Source organism: Bombina bombina, chromosome 4, assembly GCF_027579735.1.
Source record: "Bombina bombina isolate aBomBom1 chromosome 4, aBomBom1.pri, whole genome shotgun sequence".
Taxonomy (NCBI): Eukaryota; Metazoa; Chordata; class Amphibia; order Anura; family Bombinatoridae; genus Bombina; species Bombina bombina.
In genome coordinates this window covers 16,432,471-16,450,784 of record NC_069502.1, presented here as the reverse complement: position 1 = coordinate 16,450,784, position 18,314 = coordinate 16,432,471, and the positions used below count along the sequence as shown (strand labels likewise).

The window sequence follows — 18,314 nt, the reverse complement described above, 5'->3', positions numbered from 1 at the left end:
CCTCTACGCCATTATCTCTCATCCTCTGTCATTGCCTCTCACCCTCTACGCCATTCCCTCTTACCCTCTGCGCCATTGCCTCTCACCATCTACGCCATTATCTCTTACTCGACACCATTGCCTCTCACCCTCTACACCATTGCCTCTCACCCTCTATGCCATTATCGCTTACCCTCTACACCATTGCCTCTCACCCTCTACGCCATTATCTCTCACCCTCTATGCCATTATCTCTTAATCTACACCATTGCCTCTCACCCTCTACGCCATTATCTCTTACTCTACACCATTGCCTCTCACCCTCTACGCCATTATCTCTCACCCTCTACACCATTGCCTCTCACCCTCTACGCCATTATCTCTCACCCTCTACACCATTGCCTCTCACCCTCTACACCATTATCTCTTACTCTCCACCATTATCGCTTACCCTCTACGCCATTATCTCTCACCCTCTACGCCATTGCCTCTCACCCTCTACACCATTATCTTTTACTCTCCACCATTATCGCTTACCCTCAACGCCATTATCTCTCACCCTCTACACCATTGCCTCTCACCCTCTACGTCATTGCCTCTCACCCTCTACGCCATTATCTCTTACCCTCTATGCCATTCCCTCTTACCCTCTACGCCATTGCCTCTCACCCTCTACGCGATTATCTCTTACCTTCTATGCCATTCCCTCTGTAACGGCACCCCCAAGCATAAAAGGGCTAAACCGCCGTTTAGTAGATCTTCACTTTCAGAGGCACAGCATACAGTACATTTCCCCTTTCCCTCCCCCCAAGCATGAGTCAAAGCTCCATGGTGAGGGTCAAACAGATATCAGCAAGAGCTGTGGGTTTATTGTTCTTATATACACATTTTTACACATTAGTACCACCCACATGGTTTTGTAAAACAAACAATAAACACATACAATACTCTCAGACACTCCCACATGAAATCCTCCCCTCTGCCTGATGCAATTACCTTACACAATGGGTGATGCAATTACCTTACACAATGGTTGATGCAGTTACCTTACACAATGGTTGATACAATTACCTTACACAATGGTTGATACAATTACCTTACACAATGGTTGATACAATTACCTTACACAATGGTTGATACAATTACCTTACACAATGGTTGATGCAGTTACCTTACACAATGGGTGATGCAGTTACCTTACACAATGGGTGATGCAATTACCTTACACAATGGTTGATGCAATTACCTTACACAATGGTTGATACAATTACCTTACACAATGGTTGATACAATTACCTTACACAATGGTTGATACCATTACCTTAAACCAGTTCCACAGAGTCTTCTATCCTGGAGATAATTGGGAAGTAATACAATTATCTCCAAGGACAGAGGCAAGACTCCATTGAACACATGGTAGCAAAAGACAATAATATACATAAAAATATATAACTGTGCAGCTATTGCATAAAACAGGTACATTCAACAAATCCCCAGATAGCCTAGATCTGAGCGCACATTATTACTGAATGGCGCTCAGGTCACACACATACAGTTCAATTGCAGGGGAAAATCAAGCATTTCAACAGGGGGCCATAGTCTAAAGGCAGCAGGTGGGCAACCAGGCTCCTCCAATGCACAGTGGCGAGATTGGTCTCGTCACACCCTCTCACCCTCTACGCCATTACCTCTCACCCTCTACGCCATTCCCTCTCACCCTTTACGCCATTGCCTCTCACCCTCTACGCCATTATCTCTTACTCTACACCATTGCCTCTCACCCTCTACACCGTTATCTCTCACCCTCTACACCATTGCCTCTCACCCTCTACGCCATTATCTCTCACCCTCTATGCCATTATCTCTTAATCTACACCATTGCCTCTCACCCTCTACGCCATTATCTCTTACTCTACACCATTGCCTCTCACCCTCTACGCCATTATCTCTCACCCTCTACACCATTGCCTCTCACCCTCTACGCCATTATCTCTCACCCTCTACACCATTGCCTCTCACCCTCTACACCATTATCTCTTACTCTCCACCATTATCGCTTACCCTCTACGCCATTATCTCTCACCCTCTACGCCATTGCCTCTCACCCTCTACACCATTATCTTTTACTCTCCACCATTATCGCTTACCCTCAACGCCATTATCTCTCACCCTCTACACCATTGCCTCTCACCCTCTACGTCATTGCCTCTCACCCTCTACGCCATTATCTCTTACCCTCTATGCCATTCCCTCTTACCCTCTACGCCATTGCCTCTCACCCTCTACGCGATTATCTCTTACCTTCTATGCCATTCCCTCTGTAACGGCACCCCCAAGCATAAAAGGGCTAAACCGCCGTTTAGTAGATCTTCACTTTCAGAGGCACAGCATACAGTACATTTCCCCTTTCCCTCCCCCCAAGCATGAGTCAAAGCTCCATGGTGAGGGTCAAACAGATATCAGCAAGAGCTGTGGGTTTATTGTTCTTATATACACATTTTTACACATTAGTACCACCCACATGGTTTTGTAAAACAAACAATAAACACATACAATACTCTCAGACACTCCCACATGAAATCCTCCCCTCTGCCTGATGCAATTACCTTACACAATGGGTGATGCAATTACCTTACACAATGGTTGATGCAGTTACCTTACACAATGGTTGATACAATTACCTTACACAATGGTTGATACAATTACCTTACACAATGGTTGATACAATTACCTTACACAATGGTTGATACAATTACCTTACACAATGGTTGATGCAGTTACCTTACACAATGGGTGATGCAGTTACCTTACACAATGGGTGATGCAATTACCTTACACAATGGTTGATGCAATTACCTTACACAATGGTTGATACAATTACCTTACACAATGGTTGATACAATTACCTTACACAATGGTTGATACCATTACCTTAAACCAGTTCCACAGAGTCTTCTATCCTGGAGATAATTGGGAAGTAATACAATTATCTCCAAGGACAGAGGCAAGACTCCATTGAACACATGGTAGCAAAAGACAATAATATACATAAAAATATATAACTGTGCAGCTATTGCATAAAACAGGTACATTCAACAAATCCCCAGATAGCCTAGATCTGAGCGCACATTATTACTGAATGGCGCTCAGGTCACACACATACAGTTCAATTGCAGGGGAAAATCAAGCATTTCAACAGGGGGCCATAGTCTAAAGGCAGCAGGTGGGCAACCAGGCTCCTCCAATGCACAGTGGCGAGATTGGTCTCGTCACACCCTCTCACCCTCTACGCCATTACCTCTCACCCTCTACGCCATTCCCTCTTACCCTCTACGCCATTGCCTCTCACCCTCTACGCCATTATCTCTTACTCTACACCATTGCCTCTCACCCTCTACACCGTTATCTCTCACCCTCTACACCATTGCCTCTCACCCTCTACGCCATTATCTCTCACCCTCTATGCCATTATCTCTTAATCTACACCATTGCCTCTCACCCTCTACGCCATTATCTCTTACTCTACACCATTGCCTCTCACCCTCTACGCCATTATCTCTCACCCTCTACACCATTGCCTCTCACCCTCTACGCCATTATCGCTTACCCTCTACACCATTGCCTCTCACCCTCTACACCATTATCTCTTACTCTCCACCATTATCGCTTACCCTCTATGCCATTATCTCTCACCCTCTACGCCATTGCCTCTCACCCTCTACACCATTATCTTTTACTCTCCACCATTATCGCTTACCCTCAACGCCATTATCTCTCACCCTCTACACCATTGCCTCTCACCCTCTACGTCATTGCCTCTCACCCTCTACGCCATTATCTCTTACCCTCTATGCCATTCCCTCTTACCCTCTACGCCATTGCCTCTCACCCTCTACGCGATTATCTCTTACCTTCTATGCCATTCCCTCTGTAACGGCACCCCCAAGCATAAAAGGGCTAAACCGCCGTTTAGTAGATCTTCACTTTCAGAGGCACAGCATACAGTACATTTCCCCTTTCCCTCCCCCCAAGCATGAGTCAAAGCTCCATGGTGAGGGTCAAACAGATATCAGCAAGAGCTGTGGGTTTATTGTTCTTATATAAACATTTTTACACATTAGTACCACCCACATGGTTTTGTAAAACAAACAATAAACACATACAATACTCTCAGACACTCCCACATGAAATCCTCCCCTCTGCCTGATGCAATTACCTTACACAATGGGTGATGCAATTACCTTACACAATGGTTGATGCAGTTACCTTACACAATGGTTGATACAATTACCTTACACAATGGTTGATACAATTACCTTACACAATGGTTGATACAATTACCTTACACAATGGTTGATACAATTACCTTACACAATGGTTGATACAATTACCTTACACAATGGTTGATGCAGTTACCTTACACAATGGGTGATGCAGTTACCTTACACAATGGTTGATGCAATTACCTTACACAATGGTTGATACAATTACCTTACACAATGGTTGATACAATTACCTTACACAATGGTTGATACCATTACCTTAAACCAGTTCCACAGAGTCTTCTATCCTGGAGATAATTGGGAAGTAATACAATTATCTCCAAGGACAGAGGCAAGACTCCATTGAACACATGGTAGCAAAAGACAATAATATATATAAAAATATATAACTCTGCAGCTATTGCATAAAACAGGTACATTCAACAAATCCCCAGATAGCCTAGATCTGAGCGCACATTATTACTGAATGGCGCTCAGGTCACACACATACAGTTCAATTGCAGGGGAAAATCAAGCATTTCAACAGGGGGCCATAGTCTAAAGGCAGCAGGTGGGCAACCAGGCTCCTCCAATGCACAGTGGCAAGATTGGTCTGGTCACACCCTCTCACCCTCTACGCCATTACCTCTCACCCTCTACGCCATTGCCTCTCACCCTCTACGCCATTATCTCTTACTCTACACCATTGCCTCTCACCCTCTACACCGTTATCTCTCACCCTCTACACCATTGCCTCTCGCCCTCTACGCCATTATCTCTCACCCTCTATGCCATTATCTCTTAATCTACACCATTGCCTCTCACCCTCTACGCCATTATCTCTTACTCTACACCATTGCCTCTCACCCTCTACGCCATTATCTCTCACCCTCTACACCATTGCCTCTCACCCTCTACGCCATTATCGCTTACCCTCTACACCATTGCCTCTCACCCTCTACGCCATTATCTCTCACCCTCTACACGATTGCCTCTCACCCTCTATGCCATTATCACTTACCCTCTACACCATTGCCTCTCACCCTCTACGCCATTATCTCTTACTCTACACCATTGCCTCTCACCCTCTACGCCATTATCTCTCACCCTCTACACCATTGCCTCTCACCCTCTACGCCATTATCGCTTACCCTCTACACCATTGCCTCTCACCCTCTACGCCATTATCTCTCACCCTCTACACGATTGCCTCTCACCCTCTATGCCATTATCACTTACCCTCTACACCATTGCCTCTCACCCTCTACGCCATTATCGCTTACTCTCTACACCATTGCCTCTCACCCTCTACGCTATTATCTCTCACCCTCTATGCCATTATCTCTTAATCTACACCATTGCCTCTCATCCTCTACGCCATTATCTCTTACTCTACACCATTGCCTCTCACCCTCTACGCCATTATCTCTCACCCTCTACACCCTTGCCTCTCACCCTCTACGCCATTATCACTTACCCTCTACACCATTGCCTCTCACCCTCTATGCCATTATCTCTCACCCTCTACACCATTGCCTCTCACCCTCTACGCCATTATCTTTTACTCTCCACCATTATCGCTTACCCTCGACGCCATTATCTCTCACCCTCTACACCATTGCCTCTCACCCTCTACGTCATTGCCTCTCACCCTCTACGCCATTATCTCTTACCCTCTATGCCATTCCCTCTTACCCTCTACGCCATTGCCTCTCACCCTCTACGCGATTATCTCTTACCTTCTATGCCATTCCCTCTGTAACGGCACCCCCAAGCATAAAAGGGCTAAACCGCCGTTTAGTAGATCTTCACTTTCAGAGGCACAGCATACAGTACATTTCCCCTTTCCCTCCCCCCAAGCATGAGTCAAAGCTCCATGGTGAGGGTCAAACAGATATCAGCAAGAGCTGTGGGTTTATTGTTCTTATATACACATTTTTACACATTAGTACCACCCACATGGTTTTGTAAAACAAACAATAAACACATACAATACTCTCAGACACTCCCACATGAAATCCTCCCCTCTGCCTGATGCAATTACCTTACACAATGGTTGATACAATTACCTTACACAATGGTTGATACAATTACCTTACACAATGGTTGATACAATTACCTTACACAATGGGTGATGCAATTACCTTACACAATGGTTGATGCAGTTACCTTACACAATGGGTGATGCAATTACCTTACACAATGGTTGATGCAGTTACCTTACACAATGGTTGATACCATTACCTTAAACCAGTTCCACGGAGTCTTCTATCCTGGAGATAATTGGGAAGTAATACAATTATCTCCAAGGACAGAGGCAAAACTCCATTGAACACATGGTAGCAAAAGACAATAATATACATAAAAATATATAACTGTACAGCTATTGCATAAAACAGGTACATTCAACAAATCCCCAGATAGCCTAGATCTGAGCGCACATTATTACTGAATGGCGCTCAGGTCACACACATACAGTTCAATTGAAGGGGAAAATCAAGTGTTTCAACAGGGGGCCATAGTCTAAAGGCAGCAGGCGGGCAACCAGGCTCCTCCAATGCACAGTGGCGAGATTGGTCTCGTCACACCCTCTCACCCTCTACGCCATTACCTCTCACCCTCTACGCCATTACCTCTCACCCTCTACGCCATTATCTCTCACCCTCTACGCCTTTGCCTCTCACCCTCTACGCCATTATCTCTTACTTTACACCATTGCCTCTCACCCTCTACGCCATTATCGCTTACCCTCTACACCATTGCCTCTCACCCTCTACGCCTTTGCCTCTCACCCTCTACGCCATTATCTCTTACTTTACACCATTGCCTCTCACCCTCTACGCCATTATCTCTCACCCTCTAAACCATTGCCTCTCACCCTCTACGCCATTATCTCTTACTTTACACCAATGCCTCTCACCCTCTACGCCATTATCTCTCACCCTCTACGCCATTGCCTCTCACCCTCTACGCCATTATCTCTTACTCTCCACCATTATCACTTACCCTCTACACCATTATCTCTCACCCTCTACACCATTGTCTCACCCTCTACGCCATTATCTCTTACTCTATGCCATTATCTCTCACCCTCTACACCATTGCCTCTCACCCTCTACGCCATTATCTCTTACTCTCCACCATTATCGCTTACCCTCTACACCATTATCTCTCACCCTCTACGCCATTATCTCTCACCCTCTACACCATTATCTCTTACTCTCCACCATTATCGCTTACCCTCTACACCATTATCTCTCACCCTCTACGCCATTGCCTCTCACCCTCTATGCCATTATCTCTTACTCTCCACCATTAACGCTCACCCTCTACGCCATTATCTCTAACCCTCTACTTCATTGCCTCTCACCCTCTACACCATTATCTCTTACTCTCCACCATTATTGCTTACCCTCTACGCGATTATCTCTCACCCTCTACACCATTATCGCTTACCCTCTACACCATTGCCTCTAACCCTCTATGTCATTGCCTCTCACCCTCTACACCATTATTGCTTACCCTCTACACCATTGCCTCTCACCCTCTACACCATTATCGCTTACCCTCTACACCATTGCCTCTCACCCTCTGTCATTGCCTCTCAGCCTCTACACCATTATCTCTTACTCTCCACCATTATTGCTTACCCTGTACGTGATTATCTCTCACCCTCTACACCATTATCGCTTACCCTCTACACCATTGCCGCTCACCCTCTGTCATTACCTCTCAGCCTCTATGTCATTGCCTCTCACCCTCTACACCATTATCTCTTACTCTCCACCATTATCGCTTACCCTCTACGCCATTATCTCTCACCCTCTACGCCATTGCCTCTCACCCTCTACACCATTATCTTTACATTATCCACCCACACTAAACTAAAAATGATATCTACCTGCCACCACTTAAGATTATATGATCTGGGAAATCTTAAGGAAACCCCATATATATACATTAACTCTCAGAATACAATTTAGCCAAAAATAACCTAAAATATACAGTTTTAATACTCAAGGGGCCTAGTTATCAAGCCGTCAACCTCAATTACGCTGGAATTCCGCAGCGTATTTGTGGCGAGGCTGATTCGCCTTAGTTATCAAAGGCTAGAGACCGGCAAAAGTAGAATTTTGTGACGTAAACTTCGATCCGCCGTGCGGCACAATCTGACTACTTTTGCTAGTTATCAAAAAACTAGCAGGTACGCTCGGCACTTTTACGGCCCAGCGTACCTGGTTTTCAAACCGCCACCCCTGGAGGCGGCGGATCCCATAGGAATCAATGGGAGTCTGACCATAGCGAAAGTACAAGTTCGCTGCTGACAGACATCCCATTGATTTGTATGGGAGCTGTCTACACCTAACACCCTAACATGTACCCAGAGTCTAAACACCTCTAATCTGTCCCCCCTACACCGCCGCAACTAAATAAAGTTATTACCCCCTAAACCGCCACTCCCGGAGCCCACCGCAAGCTACTCTATACATATTAACCCCTAAACCGCCGCTCCCGGAGCCCACCGCAACTATAATAAATGTATTAACCCCTAAACCGCCACTCCCTGAACCCGCCGCAACCTATATTAAATGTATTAACCCCTATCCTGCCCCCCCTACACCGTCGCCACCTATAATAAATTTAATAACCCCTAATCTGCCCCCCCTACACCGTCGCCACCTATAATAAATTTATTTAACCCCTATCCTGCCCCCCACTACGCCGCCGCCACTGTAATAAAATTATTAACCCCTAAACCTAAGTCTAACCCTAACCATAACGCCCCCCTAACTTAAATATTAATTAAATAAATCTAAATAAATTAACTCTTATTAACTAAATGAATCCTATTTAAAACTAAATACTTACCTTTAAAATATACCCTAATATAGCTACAATATAAATAATAATTATATTCTAGCTATTTTAGGATTTATTTTTATTTTACAGGTACCTTTCAATTTATTTTAACTAGGTACAATAGCTATTAAATAGTTATTAACTATTTAATAGCTTACCTAGCTAAGATAAACTGAAATTTACCTGTAAAATAAATCCTAACCTAAGTTACAATTACACCTAACACTACACTATACTTTAGTAAATTATTCCTATTTAAAAATAAATACTTACCTGTAAAATAAACCCTAAGATAGCTACAATATAATTAATAATTATATTGTAGCTATCTTAGGATTTATATTTATTTTACAGGTAACTTTGTATTTATTTTAGCTAGTTAGAATAGTTATTAAATAGTTATTAACTATTTAATAACTACCTAGCTAAAAGAAATACAAAATTACCTGTAAAATAAATCCTAACTTAAGTTACAATTAAACCTAATACTACACTATCATTAAATTAATTAAATAAACTACCTACAAATAACTACAATTAAATACAATTACATAAACTAACTAAAGTACAAAAAATAAAAAAAGCTAAGTTACAAAAAATAAAAAAATAAGTTACAAACATGTTAAAAATATTACAACAATTTTAAGCTACTTACACCTAATCTAAGCCCCCTAATAAAATAACAAACCCCCCCAAAATAAAAAAATGCCCTACCCTATTCTAAATTAAATAAAGTTCAAAGCTCTTTTACCTTACCAGCCCTTAAAAGGGCCATTTGTGGGGGCATGCCCCAAAGAAAACAGCTCTTTTGCCTGCAAAAGAAAAATACAACCCCCCCCAACATTAAAACCCACCACCCACATACCCCTAATCTAACCCAAACCCCCCTTACAAAAACCTAACACTAATCCTCTGAAGATCATCCTACCTTGTCTTCACTCAGCCGAGCAGCGATGGAACCGAAGTGGACATCCGGAGCGGAAGAAGTTAATCCTCCAAGCGGCGCTGAAGAAATCTTCCATCCGATGAAGTCATCATCCAGGCGGCGCTGAAGAAAAGTCTTCGATCCGGCCGATGTCATCTTCAAAGAGGCGCTGAAGAGGTCTTCTATCCGGGCGATGTCATCTTCCAAGCCGGGTCTTGAATCTTCCTTCCGCCGACGCGGAACCTCCTTCTTCACCGACGGACTACGACGAATGAAGGCTCCTTTAAGGGACGTCATCCAAGATGGCGTCCCCTCAATTCCGATTGGCTGATAGGATTCTATCAGCCAATCGGAATTAAGGTAGGAAAAATCTGATTGGCTGATGGAATCAGCCAATCAGATTGAGCTCGCATTCTATTGGCTGTTCCGATCAGCCAATAGAATGCGAGCTCAATCTGATTGGCTGATTGGATCAGCCAATCGGATTGAACTTGAATCTGATTGGCTGATTCCATCAGCCAATCAGAATTTTCCTACCTTAATTCCGATTGGCTGATAGAATCCTATCAGCCAATCGGAATTGAGGGGACGCCATCTTGGATGACGTCCCTTAAAGGAGCCTTCATTCGTCGTAGTCCGTCGGTGAAGAAGGAGGTTCCGCGTCGGCGGAAGGAAGATTCAAGACCCGGCTTGGAAGATGACTTTGCCCGGATAGAAGACCTCTTCAGCGCCTCTTTGAAGATGACATCGGCCGGATCGAAGACTTTTCTTCAGCGCCGCCTGGATGATGACTTCATCGGATGGAAGATTTCTTCAGCGCCGCTTGGAGGATTATCTTCTTCCGCTCCGGATGTCCACTTCGGTTCCATCGCTGCTCGGCTGAGTGAAGACAAGGTAGGATGATCTTCAGGGGATTAGTGTTAGGTTTTTGTAAGCGGGGTTTGGGTTAGATTAGGGGTATGTGGGTGGTGGGTTTTAATGTTGGGGGGGGCTGTATTTTTATTTTACAGGCAAAAGAGCTGTTTTCTTTGGGGCATGCCCCCACAAATGGCCCTTTTAAGGGCTCGTAAGGTAAAAGAGCTTTGAACTTTATTTAATTTAGAATAGGGTAGGGCATTTTTTTATTTTGGGGGGGTTTGTTATTTTATTAGGGGGCTTAGATTAGGTGTAAGTAGCTTAAAATTGTTGTAATATTTTTAACATGTTTGTAACTTATTTTTTTATTTTTTGTAACTTAGCTTTTTTTATTTTTTGTACTTTAGTTAGTTTATGTAATTGTATTTAATTGTAGTTATTTGTAGGTAGTTTATTTAATTAATTTAATGATAGTGTAGTATTAGGTTTAATTGTAACTTAGGTTAGGATTTATTTTACAGGTAATTTTGTATTTTTTAGCTAGGTAGTTATTAAATAGTTAATAACTATTTAATAACTATTCTAACTAGCTAAAATAAATACAAAGTTACCTGTAAAATAAATATAAATACTAAGATAGCTACAATATAATTATTAATTATATTGTAGCTATCTTAGGGTTTATTTTACAGGTAAGTATTTAGTTTTAAATAGGAATAATTTATTAAAGTATAGTGTAGTGTAATTGTAACTTAGTTTAGGATTTATTTTACAGGTAAATTTCAGTTTATTTTAGCTAGGTAAGCTATTAAATAGTTAATAACTATTTAATAGCTATTGTACCTAGTTAAAATAAATTGAAAGGTACCTGTAAAATAAAAATAAATCCTAAGATAGCTAGAATATAATTATTATTTATATTGTAGCTATATTAGGGTTTATTTTATAGGTAAGTATTTAGTTTTAAATAGGATTCATTTAGTTAATAAGAGTTAATTTATTTAGATTTATTTAATTAATATTTAAGTTAGGGGGGCGTTAGGGTTAGACTTAGGTTTAGGGGTTAATAATTTTATTACAGTGGCGGCGGCGTAGTGGGGGGCAGGATAGGGGTTAATAAATTTATTATAGGTGACGACGGTGTAGGTGGGGCAGGATAGGGGTTAATAGGTTTAATATAGGTTGCGGCGGGTTCAGGGAGCGGCGGTTTAGGGGTTAAACTATTTATTTAGTTGCGGCGAGGTGCGGGATCAGCAGGATAGGGGTTAATAACTTTATTATAGAGGGCGACGGTGTAGGGGGGGCAGGATAGGGGTTACTAGGTATACTGTAGGTGGCAGCGGTGTCCGGGAGCGGCGGTTTAGGGGTTAATACATTTATAAGAGTTGCGGCAGGGTCTAGGAGTGGCGGTTTAGGGGTTAGTAACTTTATTTAGTTGCGGGAGGCTCCGGGGGCGCCGGTATAGGGATAGAACCGTGTAGTTTAGTGTGAGTGCTTAGTGACAGGCTAGCAACAAAGCTGGGAAAAGGCCGAAGGGCAGCGAGATCGGATGAGTGATAACTCTCACAGTCCGCTGCTCATCGCCCTGCGGCTTTTTGACAGCTTTATTTGATAACTTAGGCGTATTTTTTCAGGTCCGCGGCGGCGATGTGAGGCGAGCTTAGGCGGGCGTATTGGGCCGGCGAAGCCAGAAAAGTAGACGGCTTGATAACTACCCCCCCAATTCTCTTTCAGTAACGTGGTTCAATTATTAGACAAAGGCCAAAGCTTAATAAATTAATTATTTCACACAGCAAACTGTTTTTAAAATAAAAAAGGAGAAAAACAGATTTAATACTTTACTAGTCTCAAGATGTGCGCCAGGGAGATGGCATGAAGCAATGGGTCCTTACTCCGTTAAGTGACAGCTTCCCTTGTAAGAATGACAATTTCAGTGTTAAAACACAAGACCCTTATACCTTTTCCAGGAGATCAGGTTGCTTGCCCAACCCTCTTGGCAGGGGCTGAGAAGCCCCTTATCTTTTACGACCGTCAAACTCTAAGGGCCCATTTATCAAGCTCTGGATGTTGCTTGAGGGCCCGTCTTTCTGGCGAGTCTGCAGGCTCTCCAGAAACAGCAGTTATGAAGCAGCAGTCTAAAGACCGCAATTCAACCCGATCGATTACGATCGGGTTGATTGATGCCCCCCTGCTGGTGGCCATTGATTGGCCGCAAATCTGCAATGCTGAATACGGAGAGCGTATTGCTCTCCGCATTTAGCGAGGTCTGGCGGACCTGATCCGCACTGTAGGATCAGGTCAGCCAGACCTTTTGATAAATATAACCCTAAGTCTTTGCCTGAAATTATAGAACACATCATAATTTCTGCTAGATACATCCATTTTCATATAGACAGAAAGGCAATCTCTTAATTACATTGTGATAATCAATTTGATACCAAATATGACATGGTTGTCATATTTAAAATAACAGTCAAAGTTAGCCCCAAACAGCACTCAAGTAGAAAATCTATGTGGATTGTAACAATATAATAAACATGTGTTTATGTTCAGTGGTAAACTCAGTGGGAACAAAACATATAAAAGTTCAGGATATAGCTTACCTTTAGCGTACCTTTAAGAATTCAGCCTCCTGTGTTCACTCCACAACATGTGTATCCTCCGGTTTTCTTGCAGCTAACTTTGCTGCTTCTCTCCACTTCGCTTCCAACTGCCTCAGTCAACACGCAGCTATGCTACAGAAAAAAGCCTGTCAGATTCCACCACCTCCTATCAACCGCCAGTCATGGAGCTCTGCAAACCGCTCACAGACCGTCCTGTGGTCTGTATAGCAAGCACCAAGCAAAAAGAATAAAGCGCGGCAGGGAGCAGAAGAAAATTTAAAACATAGCGTTTATTGAAAGTATAAAATTCTTCGTCAGTACGAACAATTTCAGAAAAGTACCAGAGCAGCAGCGGTCTTACGCGTTTCAGCTACCGCCTTACTTGCTTGGTGAAGTGTTATCATTTTTACCTTCATCTAATGTCATATCTCGTTTTAAATACATATCTGCTTATACCCATGTCCCTTTATTGACCTTATCAGTTTCTGTGAAGAGGCACTGTTCTCTGTCTCTAAAACCAACACTTTTACGGCCTGAATGCACCAATGCCTATATGATAGCATTTATTCAAGTGGAACTCTGAAACAATTCATAATGGGGTCTGGTTTTATCTCAAAAAAACAAACAAACACAGGACATAGTTCTTCTTGAAAAAACAAATATTTTTTAGCTCACAGGCTAAAGAGAATTAACCCCTTGGCAGCTAAATCATGAGGTATTTGTGAAAAATATATATACTAAACTAGAGGTAAATGCAAGATAAATTCTAATGAAAACATTTTGATTTAATTTGTATTTGCTGTAAACTAAATTTAAATCAGTGTTAGATGATCACCTGTTAATGGGATATGAAACACAACATTTTTCTTTCAAAATTGAGATAGAGAATACAATTTTAAACATCTTTCCAATTTACTTCTGCTATTCATTTTGCTTCATTCTTTTAGTAGCCTGACCTGTTGAAAAGCATACCTAGGTAGGCTCAGAAGCAGAAATGCATTACTAGGAGCTAGCTGCGCTGATTAGGGACTGCACATGTATGCCTCAGCTAACTCCATTAGGGCTTTGCTGCTCCTTCAACAAAAGAAAACCAAGAGAATTAAGCAAACTTAAGGCTGAACTTACTGAATTCTATAAGAAAAAGGTCATAACCTGGAAGTCCCTGAGAGATGCTTCCATAGAAAACAATGAAGCTCTCTGGGAATTTCACAGGAGAGAGTGAAACAGGGAAGCACCTGACACTGATATCAATTCTCAGTTTAATATAATACTTTTCTGTCAGCTAAATAAGTGTATTGTGTATTATGAGTAAACTTCACCTGCATACAGCTGGTGATATAAATTAGTGAGATCTGCAGGTGTAAAGTGCATGAGAAATGTAAGATTCAGATATACCTTTGAAATTCCCCTGACTGCTCTATTATACATAAAACAAAAGCAATGTAATTTGTAAAAGATACACAAACATAGACAAAGTATGATTTTAATTTGATAAAGTAACACAAACTTTCAAAGCAAAAGGTTCTATACAAGTCCTATATTAGAGATAATAACATAGGTCTGTAGGGTTATGTAAATGGTATATAGTTCTATACAAGTCCTATATTAGAGATAATAGCATAGGTCTGTAGGGTTGTGTAAATGGCATATAGTTCTATACTAGTCCTATAATAGAGATAATAACATAGGTCTGTATAGTTGTGGCATATAATGACATATAATGGTCCTATAATATAGATTATTTGCCATTTACAGAACCTTACAGACTTGTGTTATTATTATTCTATACAATTCCTATATTAGAGATAATAACACAACCTCTCACATACGGTATCATTCTTACATCACGGTCGTTAGCACAAGACTTTGTGTTACAATAGTGTTGTTCTAATCATTTATTCTTACAATCAGTTTAATGCTCTAGATTTACATTGATATGGTAGCCAGTGATTCTTATTTATTTATATTTGCAGACCACAAAAGTCAGAAGATGCCGTGATGAGCAATCCATTTTCTTTAGGAACAGAACAACTTGTGTAAGTACTTTGTTGGCTGCGTATTTGTGACGAGTGGATTTTGAAGCATTTGACAGTTTTTTGTGTGCAATTTTGTCTTTGGGTAAATGAGCTTTGTGACAGACCCCTCTGTCAACCCCCCTACGGATTATGGATTCGAGCATTATGTTAAGTCACCCTGTGCCCATTATAGGTACAGGGTGTGAATCCAACAGTACTGAAGGGGTTAACTCTCCTCTTGTTCAGTTTTGAGTAACTGTATTTTCTGAGACAGGTTTCCTGGCATCAGCTATTGTTTACTGTAATTAGGTTTAGGTGATAAGCGTTCACCTTGTTTAATCACCTCCAGACTGCTAGGTGCCGGAAAGGAATCCATTGTTTTCTTGTGTTTGATTGCTTATTTGGTTACGTAATGTAATTCTATTGATTCCTGTAAAAAGTGCATTTTCCCTCTATCTAATGTACTATTCTCTTCCAATCTCCCATCTGGTCCCCTAGGGGAGTGTCCACCAGGTGGGAGACCTGCATAAATACCAGGCATATAGCCCTCAATAAAGTAGATTTTCTGTTTTACCCTCAAGACGGAGCTTGGTCTCGTGTTTGGGGGGAATTAACTAGGTTTGTGTGTTGCTGATCCCGTATTCAGGGCATCTTTCATCTGGTATTAACCTTCGATATCCGGGTTATACTATAACAATTGGTGGCAAGCAACGACATGGTCCTCATCACCCAGAAGAGCAACTACACATCCGGACCTAATGGGAATACCGTATGAAAGGCTGAAAAGAGCCACCCTTAAAGACCTGCTAGAACAACGGGGTGGATAGTAGATAGTAGGAGAATAAGGCAAGGGATATTAACTCTTAAGCGCTAGTTTATTTAACCCCCTTTTTTTAGAACAACGGGGCCAACAGGCCAGTAACCGGGACCGAAGGAACCAATGAGCCCAGCATATCAGACAGAACTCCCGAAGAAGCAAGCTTTGACCGGGCGGTTAAAATAAGACTGGCACATTATGGCCCCAACCCGACTGCCAAAATTATCGACCGGGTCATAGCAGCTGTGGAGGCCAACCTACTTCGCCAAAGCGGCGCTGCAGCAGAGCAAGTCACAGCAACCCCAGTGGAAAAGAGAAAAGTACATTTTGCAGCTTTTAAAAACTTCATGGAAACAGAAGGAGAGATTGATGGGTACCTTGTGGATTTTGAGAGGCAATGTGCCCTACACAAGGTACCCGCAGAGGACTGGGTCATGATACTATCCGGAAAATTATCCGGCCGGGGCAGCGAGGCTTTTCAGGCCATTCCAGATGAGGAAGTCGGGGATTATAATGCTGTAAAAGAGGCTCTGCTCTCCAGGTATGTGATTACACCAGAGGCATACAGGAGATGGTTCAGAGACACTGTTAAACTAGCTGGAGATTCCTACGTCGAGTGGGCATGTAAGGTGCACTGCACAGCAGCTCACTGGATGGCAGGGTGCCAAGCCATATCCGGGGAAGAGGTGCTGCAGCTATTCCTGTTGGAACATTGCTTTGACAAGTTATCCGCAGGAGTTAGAGAGTGGGTTCGAGACCGTAAACCCTCCACCCTGCATGAAGCTGCTGGCCTGGCAGATGAGTATACGGATGCCCGCAAACTGGACACTGCTACCACTAAGATCCCTGCCAGAGTGGAGTACCGACCCACAGTCACCCCAGCATCTACCAGTTACCAACCCCCGGCGCACCGCTCTACCACACCGCCTTCAGCCATGAACTATCCTCAGACAGCCCGGTTCAACTCACGGGATTACTCACAGCCTATTCGGTGCTTTGGATGTAAGCAACTAGGGCAGAAAAGACCAGAGTGTCCCCTAAACACAGCGAACCAAGCACAGTCCTGGAGAAGACCCGCCGGCAGAAACCCACGTAACCCTCAGCCTGCTGCCCACTGCATAGAGGAGGAAGAATGCTGGGGCATCCTACATGAAGCAGACCCTGTGCAAGTTGCACACCGGGATAACCAGTAACAGCACCGGCAACTGGTTAAAGTGAATGGGAAGGAGGTCAGTGGTCTACGGGATACTGGTGCTACCATGACCTTGTTCCAAAAAAACTTGGTGTCTGAGAACCAGCACACCGGAGACACTGTGGCTGTGAGGGTAGCAGGGGGCACTGTGTTCCACCTACCTGTTGCCCGAGTACATTTGGATTGGGGAGTGGGCACTAGACATGGGAATGTGGGGGTCATGAAAGACTTACCAGCTGATGTTCTCCTTGGAAATAACTTGGCCCCCCTTGTTTTTGCCTATGCTCCCATGGGTCCCGCCGATGTTAACCCTGTGACTACCCATGCCCAGACCCGTGCCGCCAAGACTGACCCACCTGCTGCTGAGCCCCAGGACGCTGAGCTCAGTAAATCTCTATCCGCTATTGATACGTGGAAGTCCCGTTACAACACGCTGATGAAGGAGAAGAGTCAAGTAGAGGATGAAATGGTCAAGTTAAACCATCACGTAACGGTGCTAGCGGGAGAGAAGAGGAGCGCAGAGGAAAAGCGCGTTTAGAACGGGAATCTCTGCTAGACAAGCTGCACCGACAGACCGCAGAAAACACCAGCTTGAGAGTGGAACATGAAACATTAAAGACAAACTTAGCGACACTGGAGGAGAAGCTGACGCTGGCTCATAGTGAGGTGCAGCAACTCAAGGGCACCCTACGTCAGTATGAAGGGCTTGTGGATACCTATAAAGAGCAGGTACAAAAAACTCGTAAAGACGCCGATGAGATTTGTCTCCAACTGGAAAGAAGCATCTCTGAAAACAAAAACTTGAA

General features: G+C 43.1%; 1 protein-coding gene across 1 annotated transcript in view; it reads left to right on the top strand.

The window, feature by feature from the left end:
• CGREF1 (cell growth regulator with EF-hand domain 1) overlaps positions 1-18,314 on the top strand; it is a 206,189-nt gene that overhangs the window by 35,506 nt on the left and 152,369 nt on the right. The window contains exon 4 of the mRNA XM_053709406.1: positions 15,458-15,520. Within this exon, the coding sequence (XP_053565381.1) occupies positions 15,458-15,520 (63 nt within the window). The remainder of the gene's footprint in view (positions 1-15,457; positions 15,521-18,314) is intronic.